The sequence below is a fragment of the Myodes glareolus genome, chromosome 20 (genome assembly GCF_982192425.1).
Source record: "Myodes glareolus chromosome 20, mMyoGla1.1, whole genome shotgun sequence".
Classification (NCBI taxonomy): domain Eukaryota; kingdom Metazoa; phylum Chordata; class Mammalia; order Rodentia; family Cricetidae; genus Myodes; species Myodes glareolus.
Genome location: NC_142045.1, coordinates 18,774,230 through 18,793,323, shown reverse-complemented (window position 1 = coordinate 18,793,323; position 19,094 = coordinate 18,774,230). Strand labels below are relative to the sequence as shown.

The following is a 19,094-nucleotide window of genomic DNA, read 5'->3' as shown; positions in this document are numbered from 1 at the left end:
TGTCTGGCTATAGTTGACAGCATTGTGAACTAAGCTTTTCAGACTAGTTCAGTCCTCCCCGTGGGGTACGGCCTGAGAAACGCTTTGGCTACACAAAAGCTTAGAAAACCCCTGTGCTCAAGGACAAACTCTTGTCTGAGTGACACTTAGACGCTTCTTCCGGAAGAGAAAGCATCATTTTGGAGGTGAAGCAAAGCAAGGTGTTCCCACCAAAAGAAGTTTTAGGAAAGTCTTCCTGTAGGCAGGCCCGAGGCCCATCTTCACCGACCCAGCCCCTACCCATCCCAATCTTGGTTTGTTTCTCTTTTCAGGAGAGAAAGCCTGACCCAGAGCTGAGTCTGTACCGTCTTAGTATGTTCTTTGACTTTTTCTTTTTTCTCACAACGACCTTGGAATTTCCCTGCATTAGTTTTTCTCTCTTCAGGGAGTCCCTCCGGTGTGAGGGTTGTCTTTTTTATACTGCCTCCATCAAAGTGGTTTCTTCAGGGTGATCCACCACCCTACAGATGTGCCCCATGGGTCTGGGTGCCCTGAGACTTTCTCAGCGGTTGGTTGCACTAAGGTAAACGGATCCAAATACTAAGTAGAAATGCGCCGACTTCCTTTCAAGTCAGACTTTACAAACAAGAATAACCTTGAAAAAGACCTTCACGTTCTGCTCAGGAACTTGGCCAGCCGCTTACCGCTCCCCTCCAGATCAGTTATTTATGCTGCAGGAGAGGGCTCCTAGCACCCTGCAACTCAAATCCCTGCCCTCCACTCTGGACATAGCGGAGCAGAGGGCTGGGTCGAGTAAGCCTCTGAGAAACAAGGGTCCTCTCCCTTCTCCTTAGCGAGCTGGGCTCACCTCCACAGAGGGCTTCTCTGTCCCTCTGGGGCTATTTCTGTGGCTGTAACTTGAACCTCTCCGAAGAATTCTTACCTGTTCTGGAGTTTCTTAGGGTCCCGACTCCCCAACAACCTAGACCTACCTCTCAACAGTTCCCACCCTGGAACCCTAGGGCAGCAATCGGGCTGCACTGGCCATTAAGGGCCATCATCCATTTTTAATCAGAAAGATCACAAGAAAGATGGTAAGCGAAACCCGGTCGCGGGTCAATTTAAATAATATTCCTGGGGAAATCCAATCACTTAAAACTGAGACACCTACGCTAGTGAGAGAGCGCCCCGCCCGTCTGGCGGGGAAGAGCGCGCCGGCTGAATTAATCAAGATCAAGGGGCTCCCGGGCTGAGAGCTCACTCAGCCTTAACCCTTCCAGCGCCGCGGGGTGCCCGGGTGCCGGAGGAAGAGCGCGGCGGGCAACGGCCGAGATGCCCAGAGTGACAACAAACAGGCCACCTCTGTTGATCCCCGCGACTCCGCACGCTTCGCCCGGGACCCCAGCGCCCCGGCAGCTCGGCACCTCGACTCGAGGTCACGGGAGAGCTCCCGAGGTGGCTTCGGCAGTGAGCAACAGCCACCTCCCGCAGCCTCAGCGCGCTCCGGGCTCCTCCTCCCGCCCCAGCGTGGCCAAGTGAGCACCGCTCGGGCCGCAGGTAGCCGGGGCGCGGGAGGTGGCGCGCGCGGGACCCATCGCAGCGCCCAGCCGCGCTGCCAGACGGAGCTCCGAACCTCGCGGTCCCGGACGCCGGCGGAGGTCTCTGCACCTGCCATGTGGGGCCCGGGGGTCACGGCCGAGGGCCTGTCGATGGCTCCAGCGCCGCCACCGCTGCTACCGCTGCTACTGCTGCTCGCGCTGGCGCTAGTGGCGCCCTCGCGGGGCGGCGGGGACTGCGCGGAGCTGGCGTGCAGCGAGCGGGAGCGCTGCTGCGACTGGGCCAACGCCACGGCCGTGCGCTGCTGCAAGCTGCCGCTCCACGCCTTCCTGGACAACGTGGGCTGGTTCGTCCGCAAGCTTTCTGGGCTGCTCATCCTGCTGGTGCTCTTCGCCATCGGCTACTTCCTGCAGCGCATCATCTGTCCCAGCCCACGCAGGTACCCGCGTGGCCAGGCGCGCCCCGGCCAGGCACGACCCGGGCCTGCCGGGGGCTCCGGACCGCCGGGGACCGTGGGTCCACCCGACGACGACGACGACTCGCCTGCCCTGTTGCGCGATGAGGTGGCTGCGGGCTCGCAGGACTCACTGTTGGACAGTGGCGGCGGCCGGGGCCGAGGAGGTGGGGGACGTCTGCCTCCTGCCTGCGTTTCCGAACACGAGCTGCGAGTGGTGTCGCCGGTCTTCCTTCAGCTGCCCAGCTACGAGGAGGTCAAATACCTGCCCACCTATGAGGAGTCCATGCGGCTGCAGCAGCTCAACCCTGCAGAGGTCGTATTGCCCGTGTCGGTGCTCGGGCATCCGCAAGGCGGTAGTGCCGGCGACCCCGACGGCGACCAGGGCCGCTTCCCGCTCATCTGAACGCCCAGAGCCTCACTGGGATCAACGGGATCGTACGAGGCTGGGGGCTGCGTGTGGCACGCAACAGCTGGTTTGTTGGCGGTCGCCCCTGGCTGCCTCTGACCATACCTAGTATCCCCGCACAACCTGTAGCCCCGCGCCTGGGTTGGGGTCAGTCCCCTCCCTCTCGCTCCCTGGGGATCCTGTGTTTTTCTATGTTTCTTTGGGCTCAAGGTTGGCAGCTCGGCGAGGGCGACGGCTTTGGACCAGCTAGCAGCTCCTTCTGGACACCCGTCCCCGCCCTCTGCCATGCCTTCCCTTGTGTTCACTGTAAGTGCCTGCTTCTCCAATCCAAAAGAACACGTTAACCTTTGGTGTGTCTAGAGACCCGCGGCTTGCTTTATGTCCGAAAAGGAAGGAGCGCAGGTCCATTTCTTGCCCTCCTGCTTGGACGGGTCCCAGTCTACCCGGACTGGAAGGTGAGGCCTTTGGCTCTGGGCCACGACCAGTGACTGCTGCATGCGGGTTTGTGGAGGCAGCGCTTGGCTGTGATGGGATCCCTTTCTTGAGAAAGACCCCAGAAAACCCTTTGGTGTCTTCCTAGCCAATCAAATAGTCACTGCTAATGGCTCACAGTTAAGTGGTGGGGAGGGATATCATCATGGATGGTTTAGTTGCAGCAAGATGTAGCAACTAATTAATCCAGACTGTATTTGTAATCTGGTACCGATGAACTTTTGGTTTTTGTCAGTAAGGTGTTTGTCTTTTATTTTTATATTTATCATGCACTAAACACGTCGGGAAGGTAGTTCAACAAATTGGCAGGGTAATCACTGTTCTGTTTTAGACCCATAACCATCAAAAAGTCGCCCACAATCTGCCATTGCTTAATAAGGTGTTGGACATTATTTCATTAGAGGTGTGGGGGATGGTCAAACAGGAAATGTGACATAAAACATAAAGGATATCTTATTTTCACTATTTGAAAATAGTTTATTTTTAGTACCAAAGCATAATACATAACTTTTATAATAACTGTGTACATTGTGTAGTCTGGATCTTAACTGTATCATGGAATTATGTGTAAAAAGGCCATTGGCACATGTATGACACACCGTGGAGCAAGATGGCTTGCCAGTATGTCCTTCTTTATGTTTTATTTAAGACATATTCTGCAACATAATTCCAAACATAAGAAACAGAATTGTAACTTTTGTTTAAACCTGTAACTTTGCAGTAATGTGCAAAGAAGGATTTGCCCAACCTATCTTTATTAAAAATTAAGCAGTATCATTTTACTAATTCTGGAACTTCCCCTTTAAGTAATAAGACACATTTTAATGCATCATGTATAGTGTACATATGGTGTCGTCAGTGTACAACGTACACATTGTGTGCCATGCAGCTATCACAGCATCCCGCTAGCGTGAGAGGAAGGGGTGGAAAGGAACGCCACTTTCCCTGGAGAAGTGTGAACAGCACCAATTGTCAAGAGAAATTATTCACTGGATCTGTGAAGAAGCTGAGCAGGCCTAGAAAATCTTCAAGTGTCTGATTTGTATTTTAAAAAAAAAGATTTGATTACTTTTAACTTTTAAAGACTGATTGAAAATGTCTGACGTCCTGGGAAATTTTTTAATGTATGAATTATAATAAAATCATGATTTGCTTTAAACTTCTCAAAGCTAATGACCCTGTTATTGAAGAAAACCTTCTGAAGTGCATTAAAATAGAAAAAAAACACTAAAATATTTCTCTGTGTATTTTTTTTTCTTTTTCTAAAGACAGGATCTCAGTTTGTAATCCAGGCTGATCTGGGACTCTCTCGCTCAGCAATCCAGGCTGGTCTCAAACGTGCCTCAGTCTTTGATGCCCCTGCCTCTCAAGTCCTGAGATTGTAGGTGTGAGCCACCACAACTGGCTATCTTTGTACAATTTTATTTGGTGTGTGACTATAGAGTAACATATTAAAATATGAAACATGTATCTCTTGTTTAAAAGCAATTTTAAACTGAACTGACAGGCAAAAGGCATTAGGAGTTAAGATTTTACTAATTGAAAATAATACAAGATTTAATCAAACATAATTATACTGCATTATATATTTATGTTACTCAGATGTGGAAAATTTGTGTTACATGTGGCTATCCATACAATTAATACCAAAAAATGAGTTTATTTTGAAGGCATTTATATGTTAGCTAAATATATCCATGAGTGTTGTGTTTTCCAGAAAAGGTTCAGGCCTTTTCTTCTCATCAATAATAATAATTCCAAATATCACCGGTAGCTCATCTGGAATGCAGAAGTTCACATACTAGATAAACATATGTGTTACATACACATGATGTACATGGGTAATCACTAGCTGTGTAAATGCAATTTGTTATGGGAGTTCAAGGATCACAACCAAAGGGTAAATGTCTTCTCGAAATACAATGGGTTTTGAAAAGCCATTAATCGCTACATCCAGCAAATGCAAGGATGCTCCAACTGTGGAAAATGGCATTGGCAATTCTGCCAAAGGGCATAAGGTGTACTATATAAGGAAAAGGAGATTCAATTGTAAAGGCCAAAGGGATTGTGAAGGAAATGGCCTCACTCAACAGTTTAAAAGGCAATATGCTAAGTACCTTGATGTCCTTTTTTTGTATATCGCTTCCCTCGAGAGGAATTAATAAACAATTCAGAACTGAAACTGATACATTATAGGCACAAATATGATGTTCAGATCTATACAATATTCCGAAATGACTTTTCATAAATTGAAAATAACTCGGACGTCCTTGTTGAGAGCAATGGGGATGTGCGTTGGATTTTGAGTAGCAAGCCTTAACCACCTCTCCAAAGTGACTCGAGAATCCCATTAGCGGTAGCACAGACAACCCTTCCTTTCATGTGGTCAATCACAGAGAAATTGTAGCACTTACTCCCTTTCAACACACTATCAAAATTAGCTGTTAAATAAACCAGTACCTTATTATTCACAAAATCATATAGAACCAGATGTTATTTATATACTTTTACTTACAAAATTCACTTTTAATTTTGTCACAAAAATTACATCACGGTGGGGTTCGACACTTGGTGTGTGTCAGTAATCCAAATATACCAGCATCCCCCTGAACTTAGTTAAATGGGGTTAAATATCCCCACTGTTCTGGTATCTCATACTTCTCTCTTCTCCCTGTGTTCTTAGCTTGCTCTGAGCTGTCTCTAGAAGGCTTCTTTAGAGGCCCTTCCACAGGGTCCTCACCGCTGTGAGGGCCCAACAGCACTCGAGTTTCCACTGCACCGTTTGTACCGAACTCTTACAAATCAGATTCTTTCTAGCATTTTCTTTGTTTACTCTTTGCATCTGACTTCTATAGGGTTGTACTTTGAGCCAAGTTTTTCCTCTTTATCCATTAAAGGGCTATAAACTTTTTTCCTCTTTAATGTTTATGTCTAGCACGCTCTCTGCCACTCTGGGTAAATGGGATCTTAGTGTTTCTAGCTCTCAAGCACAATGCACCCTACCGTCTGTCTCTTTGTTGTCCCTCACCTAGGGATGGTGGAAAGGTGGTCAACACTACTCCCAGTCTTGCTCCAAATATATGTTCTTTGCTGATTGGGGGAGAGAATTTGATCTTTGCATTTCAAAGGTCTTCATAACAAGGACCTTATTTTGCTTCCAAACTATCAAATATAGATATATGTATATTGCTTCTTCATAGACTGCTGTATCTTTTTGCTCAGTTTTTCTCAGTCAGCTTTGTGGTTTCCTTGGTGCATACTGTTTTATGTAAGTAACAGGAAACCACCTTGGCTTGCCAATAGTCTATTTGTTGCTCTGGAGAAAGGACCCCGTCCTCCTGTTATACGAAGCTTGGAGAGCTCCAAAGCAACTTGATTTAGGATGCTTGCTGTCTCTTGCGTGCCTCATCGTGTTCTCCAGAAAGCTGCTCCCAGTATCTGTCTAATTGGCCAGACTAGAAATTACCCATGCCTGTTTTCTATGCTTCTACATGATCTTACAATTTTAATAATCTCATTAAGATTTTATCTTTTGCCTCTTTGTTGGTCATATTTAGTTCATGAGAATTAAAAGGAATTAGAACCTTCCAGATATGACCATTTGTTCTTCTATTTGTATGAGTTTTATTTTCCTTATTGACCAAAGATGTTACCAGATCAAAATTAATTTTGATTATTTTTCTAGATCTTAAAAGTGTCATCTTTTGAGTCAGGTGGTGCACGCCTTTAATCCCAGCACTCTGAAGACAGGGGACCGCACATTTCTGTGAGTTTGAGGCCAACCTAGGCTACAAGAGCTAGTTCCAAGATAGGCTCCAAAAGCTACAGGGAAACCCTGTCTCAAAAAAACAAACAAAAAAGTGTCATCCCTTAATCTATAGGCTTAACTTTGATGGAAACTCTTTGTTTAGGTTTGCTTTCTACTGCTACAATGAACACCATAACCAAAAGCAGTTTGGAGAGAAAAGGGTTTATTTGACTAGAAGGTCCTATCCAGGTCACAGTCAGTCTCTGGGGTAAGTAAGATCAGGGCCACCTGACCAGGGATAGCAATCATTAATAAAGAAAAATGCCCCCACTGACTTGTTCAGTCAATCCGCTTGCTGAGAACAATTTTTCAATTGAGGGTCCTTCTCCCCAGATGACTGTAGTGGATGTCAAGTTGACAAAAACAAACAAACAAAGCAAGCTAGCCAGGATACTCTCCAGCAGAATGTCACATTCCTCGACACACAGGATCCAGTTAGACTAAGCTGGCTGCCAGATCTCTGCAGTGCCGTGGCAAGCCTGCCTCTCCCTTCATGCTCCACTCACCGACTTACTTCACGGTTCAATCTTCCAGCTCTTGCTCTCGGGAACTCCTCATAACATCATTATCTTTACTTAGATCTTCTTTTCTCATAGAGGCAGCCCAAGGCCCTTGCTACCATCTATCAGTCCCATATTTGTTTCTGGACATTCTCCAAGTTGCCTTTTCTTGAAAATTAATCTCCTGATTCTTTATGCTCATCTCTGTACACTGTATGAATTTACCATTTGTCTACAGATTCAGAGACATTAGCTTTGGGTTCTCTGGATTCTTCTTTTTATTTTTATTATTTTCTTTCTCATTCTTTCTCTTTCTTCCTTCCTTCCTTCCTTCCTTCCTTTCTTTCCTTTTTTTGGTTTTTTTTTTGAGACAGGGTGTCTCTGTGTAGCCCTGACTGTCTTGGAATTCGCTCTGTAGACCAAGTTGGCCTCAAACTCACTGAGATCCACCTGCCTCTGCCCGGCAAGTGCTGGTATTAAAGGTGTCCATCACCAATCAATGCCCAGCTTCTTTTTTGGTTTTTCAATACAGGACTTCTCTGTGTAACAGCCCTAGATGTCCTGGAATTCTCCTTGTAGACCAGACTGACCTCAAACTCACTGAGATCTGCCTGCCTCTGCCTCCTGAGTGCTGTGATCAAAGGCGTTCGCCACCACCAGAAAGTTTCAGATTTTTATTCCCAAGGATCACCGCTGGGGTCCAGGCTTGACAAATTCCTATGTTCCAGGGTAGAGGTGTGTGGATTAGAAATGTTAGGTAGGAGAAACAGAGATATGAAAGAAATACAGAGACACAGGATAGTACCAGGAGGGCAACTCAGTGAATACTGAACCTGCCCGTGATTATTTTCCTTACGTTTATATACCCCAATACTGAAAGTGGGGGAAGAAGGCAAAAGACTGCTTTACCATGACACAAAGGACAACCAGAACAGTCACTGGCTGCAGTACTTGAGACAACAAGCAACTCTTACTTGAGTTAAGCATTTTGATGTTTTGGACAGGATACGTAGCCAATACACCCTAGACTAAGTATCCCGTAGACAGCGAATCCCTATGTCAAATCCATTTTAAAATGAAGGAGTAGGAATAGGAGTAAGTTCTTTGACCTTTGTTCAAGGTGGAGCCAACCCACCTCTATGCACCACCTTAATCTTCAAAACACCAAGTAGCCACACTACAGCTCAGAGTGTGGAGTCACACCTTTGTGTGAGTAAACAACTTTGAAAGAGTAAAAATAAGCTCAAACTCTCTGACCTTCAGTCAAGATGGAACAGGACTCACATCTGTGAGTCCCCACATATTCCTCCCATTTTATTTTATTTTATTTTATTTTATAAAGCCTGTGCTTCTGCTACAGGATAGATGAGTGTATCTGCCTTGGGGGCCCATTTCCCATTTTCCAGACTTACCCATCATTGGTACATACATGTCATGTACATTCTGTCTTAGTTGCCTGGCAGCGGGGAGATCTTACCTGTCATTGACTATCATCCTCTGTAAATAAAGGGTTAAGGGAGAATGTTTCTCTAGGCACTATGCACCTCTGAGGTACCTTTCTGTCAAGGGAGTTCACCAATAACTAGATAATCATATGCAAGCAGATAACGCTTTGCGGTATACATGCTCCTGTGGCTGCAATATCTCCTAATAGAGGAGTGGAGGACTGTAGAAGGAGGGCTCACTTGTTTGTCCCGACTGCCCAGAACCAAAAATAATCACACAGAAGCTATATTAATTAGATCACTGCTTGGCTTCTTATTGGCTAACTCCTACATCTTAATTTAACCCATTTCTATTAATCTTTGTGTTGCCACATGGCAGTGGCTTACCAGCTAAAGTTCCAGCACATCATACTCTGGTGGTGGCTCCATAGCATCTCTCTGACTCCACCCTTCTTCTTCCCAGCACACAGCCTAGCTTTCCCTGCCTAGTTCTGTTCTTCCCTGCTATAGGCTCAAAGCAGTTCTTTATTAACCAATGAAAGCAACACACAGACAGAAGGACCTCCTACACCACAGGATGACCAGAGGTGTGACTGCCTTTTAAAATTGGTCTAGGATGTCTTTGACAGTTTTTAGCTGCATCAAACTCCAAATTTGTCCTATTAAACATATCAAGTCTAAAAACTCACTGGCAATGTCAAAATTCTCTCAGACAAGCTCTAAGCTTTTTCTCATCAGTAACATATTCATGATGAACTAAGGCAGTTACAAACATTAACAGATCAATACCATAATTCTAGCATAGACATTAGCAATAAATACACAATTTGTCAAACCACACTTCTCTCAAATCTGTTCGAATCAAAAGACAAGAAGAGATTTCTGTGATGGGTGAGTTAGGACTCTGCTTCCTCTCCTATAATCTGTCTGCATTGCTGCTTCTAAGTTTCAAAGATGAGTTCAAAGATGAGAGTCCCAGTCTCTGAGCAGCAGGCCAGTCTTTTATGCCATTCCCCCACATTTTCTGAAGAGGGGCTTCAGTCACTCTTTGCCTCCATAACAGTGTTCTGTTGCTTTAACACATCTCTTTCCCCCAGAGGGAAAATTTTCTGAGGTCTCAGTTCTCAGGTCCTTTATTTCAACAGCAGATTGAGCACAGTACTGGCAAAAAAAAAAAAAAAAAAAAAAAAAAAAAAAAAAAAAAAAAAGAGTTCTGTGACTCAAGACACATTATGAATAAACAGCCAAACATTCATTCATCATTCCTGGGCTGGCTCTAGTATAAACACGATCTGTTTGTCTGCATGTTTGTGCAGTAGCATGATGACATAAAAAAGTCAGGAAAACAGGTTCTCTCTCCAGCCCTTCTGTGGGAGCACCCGCAGCTACAATGTCCTCAGGGCTGACACTGCTCTGTTTTACAGGCAGTCTTCCTGTGAAAAAAAGCACAAACATACCCTCGACCACGTATTACACAGGATCGGCTCCTTTCCGACATAGACTCAGGGTATAACTTCGCCATTTGTTTCTTTTAAAGTTGTGTTTTAATTGTGCGTTTTAATACGTTTGGCAGCTTCGTGAGCTGCCTGGGGAAATTAGAATCCTTATTCCCCTGAATAATCTCCCTGAGGGACTCAAGATGCCCTGTAAACAACGATAAATAGGATCATAGCCTTTGGATATTTTATTTAAAGCTTGGAAGCTATATATATTTTTTTAAATCCAAACTGAAACATTCACTAGCTGGCAGGCTGTGACTTGCGCATTGACATCGCCACAGACGCTCACAGGGCAGAGCTGTGCTGCAGCCCGCAGCTGTCTGCTAGGCTGGAGCACGTAGGGCCATCTAACCTGGGACCAGGAGGTGCTGGTCCCCCATTGTCTGCTGTGCCTGGGCGGGGCGCAGGCCACGCTTTCCATGTCCCGTGGTCCCATCAGAGGCCAGCATTAAAGGTAGCTGATAAATTCTGTCTCCTGCCTTTCCTGGCTCTGGTGGGCCATGGGACAGACTCAGCTGGCAACAGTGCGTGCATAGGGTTGGTTACTATCTTGGCAACTTCAGCCTATAGCCCTTTCGTTCCCTAACCTTCACAGCAGCTGCAGAGGCTGTGGCCCTGAGACCACATCACCAGGAGCTTGCTGGGAGCAAAGGCAAGCCTGCATTTTGGTTTCTCCACGTCCTGGAGCCATCCAGAGGTGGCAGCTATGCTGCCAGCATCAAGGAATGAGCACAACATTTACACTATCTACAAACTCTGAATATCTCTGCATTTGTTTCTGCACCATCCCAGCACCTCTGGCTATCAAAATACATCCAAGAAACTGTGCAGACAGTTGAATACTATTTTTTTGTCCTATATCTACAAGCATTTACAGTTTTACTCCCAATATTTCATCACCGCCTTTCCACATTAATTATCTATATCTATTCAACTGCTTGGGTTTTTTTTTATTTTTACACCTGCTGTGTCTTATTCATCTGCATTGTCCTTCACATAGTCCCCAGTTACACTGGCCACATCTGGGCACCATCTGTCATAAACCATTTGTTGGAGAGACATTTGTCGGGGGCCATACTTTGGGGTGGCATTTGTTACAGTCCAGCCATGACGAGTTTACACATTCCAGGGTAGGGGTATGTGGATTAGGAACGTTAGGCAGAATCGACAGAAACACAAAAGAAATACAGAGACTTAGGATAGTACCAGGAGGGCAACTCAGTGAACACTGAATACCGATTCCACCTGCGTTTATTTTCCATATGCATATATATCCCAATACCAAAAGGGGGGAAGAAGGCAAAAGACTGCTTTACCATGACACAAAGGACAACCAGAACAGTTACTTGCTTCAGTGCTTGGGACACTGAGTCACTATTTCCTGAGTTAAGCATTTTAACTCTCTGACCTTTAGTCTTGTAGAACAAGACTCACATCTGTGGGGCCCATAGACCACAAAGTCTTCTTGACTGGGATCCTATTTTTCTTTGTATTTAATTTGAAAACATCATTTCCCTTGGTTTCTGTCCTGCATATCTCTGTCCCAGAAAGTCTTCAACTGAACTCTTCTTTATTGCTTGACAGTTTCAAGAAAATAACTCCTACTTGGTTCGAGGTTTTCTTTCTCTTTAAAATGTAGGTGATCAGTATTGTAAGTAGTCAATGTTATAGATGGCCAGTATTTTAGATGGTCAGTGTTGTAGGCAGTCAATGCTAGAGATGGTTAGTGTTGTAGATGACCAGTGTTTTCGATGGCCAATGGACAATATTGTTGTTAGTCAATATTTCAGATGGTCAAAGTTTTAGGTGGTCATCTACATGTGCTCTTGGCTGAAAATTTATGCAAGTAACTTGAACTGAAAGAACTACCGCAACTCTGTATAACAGATGTTCCAGACAAAAGAGTTCGTCTGCTTTATCTGAATCTGTGATAAGAGCTTCTTCCTGTAGGCAAGATCTCCAAACCTGGCATGACTGTAAGCCTTGTAACGTCTCCAGGATCTCCTGGACTCCCGTAAGAGTTTTCAGTAGCCTCCTGATGCATGATAGATTGTCTACTGATTCATAGTTCCACTTTAGCCTTGTCAGGAGGTTCTTGATATTTATCAAGGTTTCTCCTCTGTTGTCCTTTTCTCTAGCTCTGTCTGTTGGTTCTTGTATGGTCTCCTTTGGGTTTAGACTTACCCAAAAATGATCTCAGAAGCTTCTTGGGTGTTGTCCAAGAGTTGATCGATGGACATTTCTTTCCAGGAGCTTTCCGGGTTTCTTTTGTCTTTTTGACTGTGGGGTTTTCCAGAGCTCTTTGTACAAAGAAAAGACAGATGAGGCAGATCAACAGCCCCAGTTCTAGGAATGCAGTGGGTCTATGTCACACCATTAAACAGATGCTTACAAACCCCATTCAAGTGCTCGGCCTCCTGAAAGAGCCCCAGTTAGTGATGGCAGCATGGCCCAGAAAGTCACCATTTCAAAACTATGCAGGTTTGTTTTTCTGCTACCACTGAATCAGGAAGGCCTCTCTTAAAGGAGCTGCAGCATGCCACCAGCTGAAAAAATGCTGCTAAACTTTGCTTTTTGTGTCTAGTGTTCCTTTCCAAGCTTCTCCAGGTTTTACATGGATATAGTTGACTGTGTTGGAGCGCCAATTTAGTAGGAGGCTGCTTGTTCAATTCCTGGCTACTTAGCCCTGAAATAACCACATAAAAACCTTATTATTTGCAATACTGTTTGGCCAATAGCTTAAGCATATTTCTGGATAACTCTTATATATTAATTTAACCCATCTCTATTAATCTGTGTATCACCATATGGCTGTGGCTTACTGGGTAAAGTTCTGGTGTCTGTTTCCAGCAGGGCTACATGACTTCTCACTGACTCTGCCTCCTTCTCCCAGCATTCAGTTTAGTTTTCTCTGCCTAGCTCTGTTCTGCCCTGGTCTGCTATAGGCTCAAAGCAATTTCTTTATTAAACAATGGTATTTACAGCATAGAGAGGGGAATCCCACATCACCAGCAAAACCGAAAGAACACACACACACAACTACCACCATCATCAACAACAACAAAAAACAGGAATTAACAATAATTAGTCATTAATATCCTTCAACATCAATCAACTCAATTTGCCAACAAAAATACACAGTTAACAGATTGGATATAAAAACAGGCTACATCCTTCTGCTGCATACCAGAAGCACACCTTAACATCAAAGATAGACATTATCTCAGAATAAAGGGTTTGAAAAAGATTTTTCAATCAAATGGGCCTAAGAAGCAAGTTGGTGTAGCTATCCTAATATCTAACAAAATAGACTTTCAGCCAAAATTAATCAAAAGAGATGGAGAAGGGCATTTCATATTCATCAAGGAAAACCTTCACCAAGATGATAATTCAATTCTGAAATCTATGCCCCAAACGTAAGGGCACTCACATTTGTAGAAGAAACATTACTAAAGCTTAAATCATATATAGAACCCTCACACATGATAATAGTAGGAGGCCTTAACACTCTACACTCACCAATGGACAGGTCATCCAGACAGAAACTAAACAGAAACATGGAACTAACAGATGTTATGACTTGAATGGTCCTAGCAGATATCCACAGAACATTTCACCCAACACAGAAGAATATACCTTCTTCCCAGCATTGCATAGAACCTTCTCCAAAACTGATTATATACTTGACCATAAAGCAAATCTCAACAGTCACAATAAAAATTGAAATAATCCCCTGTATCTTTTCAAACCACCATGGGTTGAAGGCAGATTTCAACAATAGAAACAACAGAAAGTCTACAAATTTATGGAAACTGAACAACTCTCTACTTAGCTACCCCTGGGTCAAAGAAGAAAGAAATTAAAGCCTTCTTAGAATTCAATGAAAATGAATGCACAACATACCCAAACTTATGGGACATAAACAAAAGCAGTATTAAAAAGAAAGTATGTAGTGCTAAGTGCCTTCATGAAGAATTTGGAGAGATCTCATATTAGTGATTTAGCAGCACTCCTGAAAGCTCTAGAATAAAAAGAAGCAGACTCACCTAAGAGGAGTAGACAGTAGGAAATAATCAAACTGGGAGCTGAAATCAATAAAATAGAAACAAAGAGAATAAGACAAAGAATCAAGGAAACAAAGAGTTGCTTCTTCAAGAAACATAACAAAATAGACAAACCCTTATCCAAATTAACCAAAAGGCAGAGAGAGAACATCCAAATCAGCAAAATCAGAAATGAAAAGGGGGACATAACAACAGACTCCAAGGAAATTTAGAGAATCACCAAGTCACACTTCAAAAACCTGTACTGCACAAAGTTGGAAAATCTGAAGGAAACAGACAAAATTATTGATAGATACCGCTCGGTTAAGTTAAATCAAGATCAGATAAACAGTTGAAATAGACTGATAACTCTAAGGAAATAGAAGCAGTCATTAAAAGTCTCACCACCACCACCAACAACAACAAAAATTCCTAGGGCCAGACGTTTTTAGTGCAGAATTCTCCCAGATTTTCAAAGAACTAATACTAATAGTCTTCAAATTATCCCACAAGCTAGAAACAGAAGGAATATTTCAAAATTCTTTCTATGAGACCACAGTCACCCTGATACCCAAACTACACAAAGACCCAACAAAGAAAGAGAATTACAGACCAATTTCACTCATGAACATAGAGGCAAAAATACCCAATAAAATACTGGCAAACCAAATCCAAGAATACATCAAAAAGATCATCCACCATGACCAAGTAGATTTCATCCCAGAGAAGCAGGGATGGTTCAGTATATGCAAATTTGTCAATGTAACCCACCACAAACAAAACTGACAGAAAAAAAAAAAACCACATGAGATTTCCTTAGATGCTGAAAAAGTCTTTGACAAAATTCAACACCCTTTCATAATAAAAGTATTGGAGAGATCAGGGATATAAGGGACATACATAAACATAATAAAAGCAATATACAGCAAGCTGATTGCCAACATCAATTTAATGGAGATAAACTCAAAGCAATTATACTAAAATCAGGAAAAAAGACAAGGTTGTCCACTCTCTCCATATTTATTCAATATAGCACTTGAAGTTCTAGCTAGAACAATCAAACAACCAAAGGAGATCAAGGGGATACAAATTGGAAAGGTAGAAGTCAAAGCATCATTATTCACAGATGATATGATACTATACATAAGAGATCAAGAAAAAAAAAAACAACTCCACGAAGGAACTCCTAAAGCTGATAAACACCTTTAATCAAGTAGATGGATACAAGATTAACAAACAAACAAACAAACAAAACCAGTAGCCCTCCTATATACAAATAATAAATGGACTGAGAAAAAGATAGAGAATCAACACCCTTTACAATAGCCTCAAATAATATAAAATATTTTGGTGTAACTCTAACCAAGCAAGTGAAAAATCTTTATGACAAGAACTCCAAGTCATTGAAGAAGATAAACCTGGCAACCTGAGTTCAATTCCTGAAACTCATGCAGATAGACTAATTTCCTCTTTATTGACTCACCACACTTTCTACAGCTTACAATAGAACAGAGACAGAAGTGTTTACAAAGAGCACATTCTAGATAACATCCTGAAAATTACATAAAATCGAAGGTGAAGGGAAGCATAGTTGGAAGGTTGGGCCCCACCTTGACTCTGGATGTTTTAGGTGGAAACACAAAGAAAGAATCCTATCTGCCAAAAGACTTAAAACACTGAACACATCAAATAAACCCAGATTAGTATTTGAGGAGAATCACAGAGATCTAGAAAATAGGGGGAGGGAAGCTTGTGGAGGTTCTCATAAAGAAGACACCGTTGAGTCAGCGATAACGTGTACAAAAATCTCTACAGTAAGCACATTAATGGGTTCTCAAAATTACATCCTCACTGTAGCCCAATGGCATACCATGGGCTCTGACCAAAGGGAAGCCATTTCTCAAGAGATGTAAATAACCCAGTGCTGAAGTTCTAACCCTGGATCCGTCAGCCTAACCAACAAACATATTCTATCATTATCTGAAAAGCAAGTAGTTGACACTTTCAAGTTCCTCCCCATAAACAATATTTCTCCCAACCTTTATAAATGTCATATTTTGAGCCAGGCGGTGGTGACACACGCCTTTAATCCAGCACTCGGAAGGCAGAGGCAGGTGGATCTCTGTGAGTTTGAGGCCAACCTGGTCTATAAGAGCTAGCTCCAGGACAGGCTACAAAGATACAGAGAAACCCTGTCTCAAAAAAAACAAAACAAAACAACAACAACAAAATCATATTTTGTTGCCTTTTCAACACTTCCTAGAGAAAATGCATATTTAAAATTGTTTGTGTCACTAAACTTTTGGTGTTTTTTTTCAATTTTAAAACAGGTCTCGTTATAGAGATTAGGTTGACTTTATGCTTGTAATGCCCCTGCCTCAGCCTCCCCCGTGCTAGGATAGGTATGGGCCACCACACCTAGATACAGTCTAACCTTATGCTAGAAGTATGGACCCTCTTGGTTTATGAATTCTGATTCACTGATTTTTATAGAAAGAAATATATTTATTTGCTCATCTATCCACTACAAATAGTTCTGATAGGGGGCTAGAGAGATGGTTCAGTGGTTAAGAGAATTGCCTGCTCTTCCAAAGGTCCTGAGTTCAATTCCGGGCAACCACATGGTGGCTCACAACCATCTGTAATGAGGTCTGGTGCCCTCTTCTGGGGCAGGCACACAACAGACAGAATATTGTGTACAAAAATAAATAAATAAATAAAACCAAATAGTTCTGATAAAACTCTGGTCAGCTTGAGGGAAAAAAATGCTTTGGGTAAATGTTTTAACTACTTTTGAAGTAATTTGTTTAAATTCTGTCTTTTGGTGATAATACTCCCAAAATGAAGATAAGTGTAGAGATACAAGTTTATCACAAGTGTAGAGATACTCACAAGTGTATCACAAGTGTGGAGCTACAAGAAAAAGAATGCATTGCAAGTCATTTTCATTAAATTATAATGTTTTTCCATTGAAATTGCATAAAAGTTTTGTTTTGCTGTAGATTATTATAGTACAAGTGAGTTTCAGATAATCTAGAACGTGTGAGAATATCTGAAGACTTGATTGTATTGAAGACTTGCCTCAGATTGTATCGGAGTGTTTATGAATCAGCCTTAAACGTTACCACACTTAAAATCATACGCGAAGGGTATGGTGAGCGTGTGGCACGCAGGGCTGCACCACTAGGTGACAATACACCAGCGGCTTGAGCCAAGTAGAGGGGACAGAATGAAGAAACAGGCAGAATAAAAACGGCTGTGACAGAGGCTGTTAAAGGTCAGGCGCGTCACACACATCTTGGGAGTCCGAATGGTCATTTACCAGCATACAGATGCTACCGGAGCGGTGCAGGCTGGAGTGGAAGGTGCTGGAGAGTCTCCTCTAAAGAGCCGAGGTGTCAGCATCTCTTTGGTGCTGTGTACACGGTGCTAAGCCCTGGCCAGCGATTTCCCACAATCTTCTCTACAGATCAACAAGGATTGTTCAGTAAAGCATATTAATCCGTTTATTTTCTTATTGCATAACATCTTTTTGCGGTATGTACATGATGCTTCTGTTTTGTTTCATTATTCATAAGGATTTTAAGGGAAATGGACCTAAGGAACAGTGTGGTCCTGGGTAGGATTTATATAGCCTACTTACTTCGCTTTCAGAAAAGCTTAATGTGTCTTTTTGATGTTTGCATTTTGTGACAGTGGGGATCTCACTCGTGGACTTGCAATAGCCCCTGTCTAAAAGCATGCATGATCTGGACATACGAAGAAAAGTTTGGAGATCTTCTTCAGTAGACCCTTACACTAATTTTTTTACTATAGTAAATCATGTACTAAAATATATGTGCCTTAAAATTTATCATAACATAGGCTCGAGAGATAGCTCAGTCATAATGTGCCTTTCAGGCAAGTACAAGGACCTGAGTTCTGATCAGTACGTATGTAAAAACCAGGCGTGGTAGCCTGTGCTGTAACCCCAGTCTTAGGGTCAAAGGTAGACAGAGAGAGGAATCCCTATAGCGCCCTAGCCGCCCAGCCTAGCTGAACTGATGAGCTTCCAGTTCATTCAGAGACCCTGTTTGAAACAATCAAGGTGAAGAATCAGGGAGGGACAAGAGTGTCAACGCTGGGCCTCCACATTAATGCACACACACGTGGATCCACATGCACATGTGTAAATACCACATACACACAGCATGCACATAAGCAAAATCTTGAACAGGAATAAAACTTAACACACATGTTCTATTCCGTACACCATACTATTATTACTTTGGAACCATTGGTCTGTAGCAGAGACCAGGCATTCTTCTTCACTTGTTATGTTTATAGAATGCACAAAATATTGATATGTATATATATAAATCTATCAAAATTATAAAAGTTTTAGTGTTGAAGCAACTGAGAAGCTTCAACAACAAGAAACGAAAGTGGGGTGTTCATTTGGTTTTTGCTTTTATTGCATATTTTGAGACAGTATCTTTTTCTTTGCCCCTGACTGACCTGAATTCTCTACACAGGCCAAGCTCTCCTTCCACCTCTGCCTCCCAAGTACTAAAGTTCTAACTATGTGCCACCACACCTGACTCAAATATCTTTTTCTAATGTAAGGCAGAATCACCTATAAACACAGTGTTCGAAATGACAGGGAGCATGGCTTTCTGATACAGCACAGAATAGATCTGGTCCTGGTGAATGTCCTGAGTGAAAGGCGTGACTCTGGTGGTCCTGAGTGACAGGTGTGACTCTAGTGGTATGATAATGAGAACTCAAGAGACCTCTAGACAGCTTCAAGATGGGCCTGGCCACCTGAAGTACCCTCACGTGATCAGTGGGCTGGCTCTCTCAATCACCTGGACTCTGGGGACAAAATGGGTTTGGAGATTGCATTCATTGATTTGGTCAATGAGTTAT

General features: G+C 43.1%; 1 protein-coding gene across 1 annotated transcript; it reads left to right on the top strand.

The window, feature by feature from the left end:
- The first annotated feature begins 740 nt into the window (after nt 1-740).
- On the top strand, nt 741-4,124 carry C20H3orf80 (chromosome 20 C3orf80 homolog). The gene has a single exon (XM_085682478.2). The coding sequence runs from the start codon at nt 1,653-1,655 to the stop codon at nt 2,394-2,396; it is 744 nt and encodes a 247-aa protein (XP_085538604.2). The 5' UTR covers nt 741-1,652; the 3' UTR covers nt 2,397-4,124.
- Nucleotides 4,125-19,094: the final 14,970 nt, after the last annotated feature.

Bases quoted from the DNA above. Each gene is read 5' to 3' on its own strand.
- C20H3orf80 (XM_085682478.2), top strand. From the start codon at position 1,653: ATGTGGGGCCCGGGGGTCACGGCCGAGGGCCTGTCGATGGCTCCAGCG.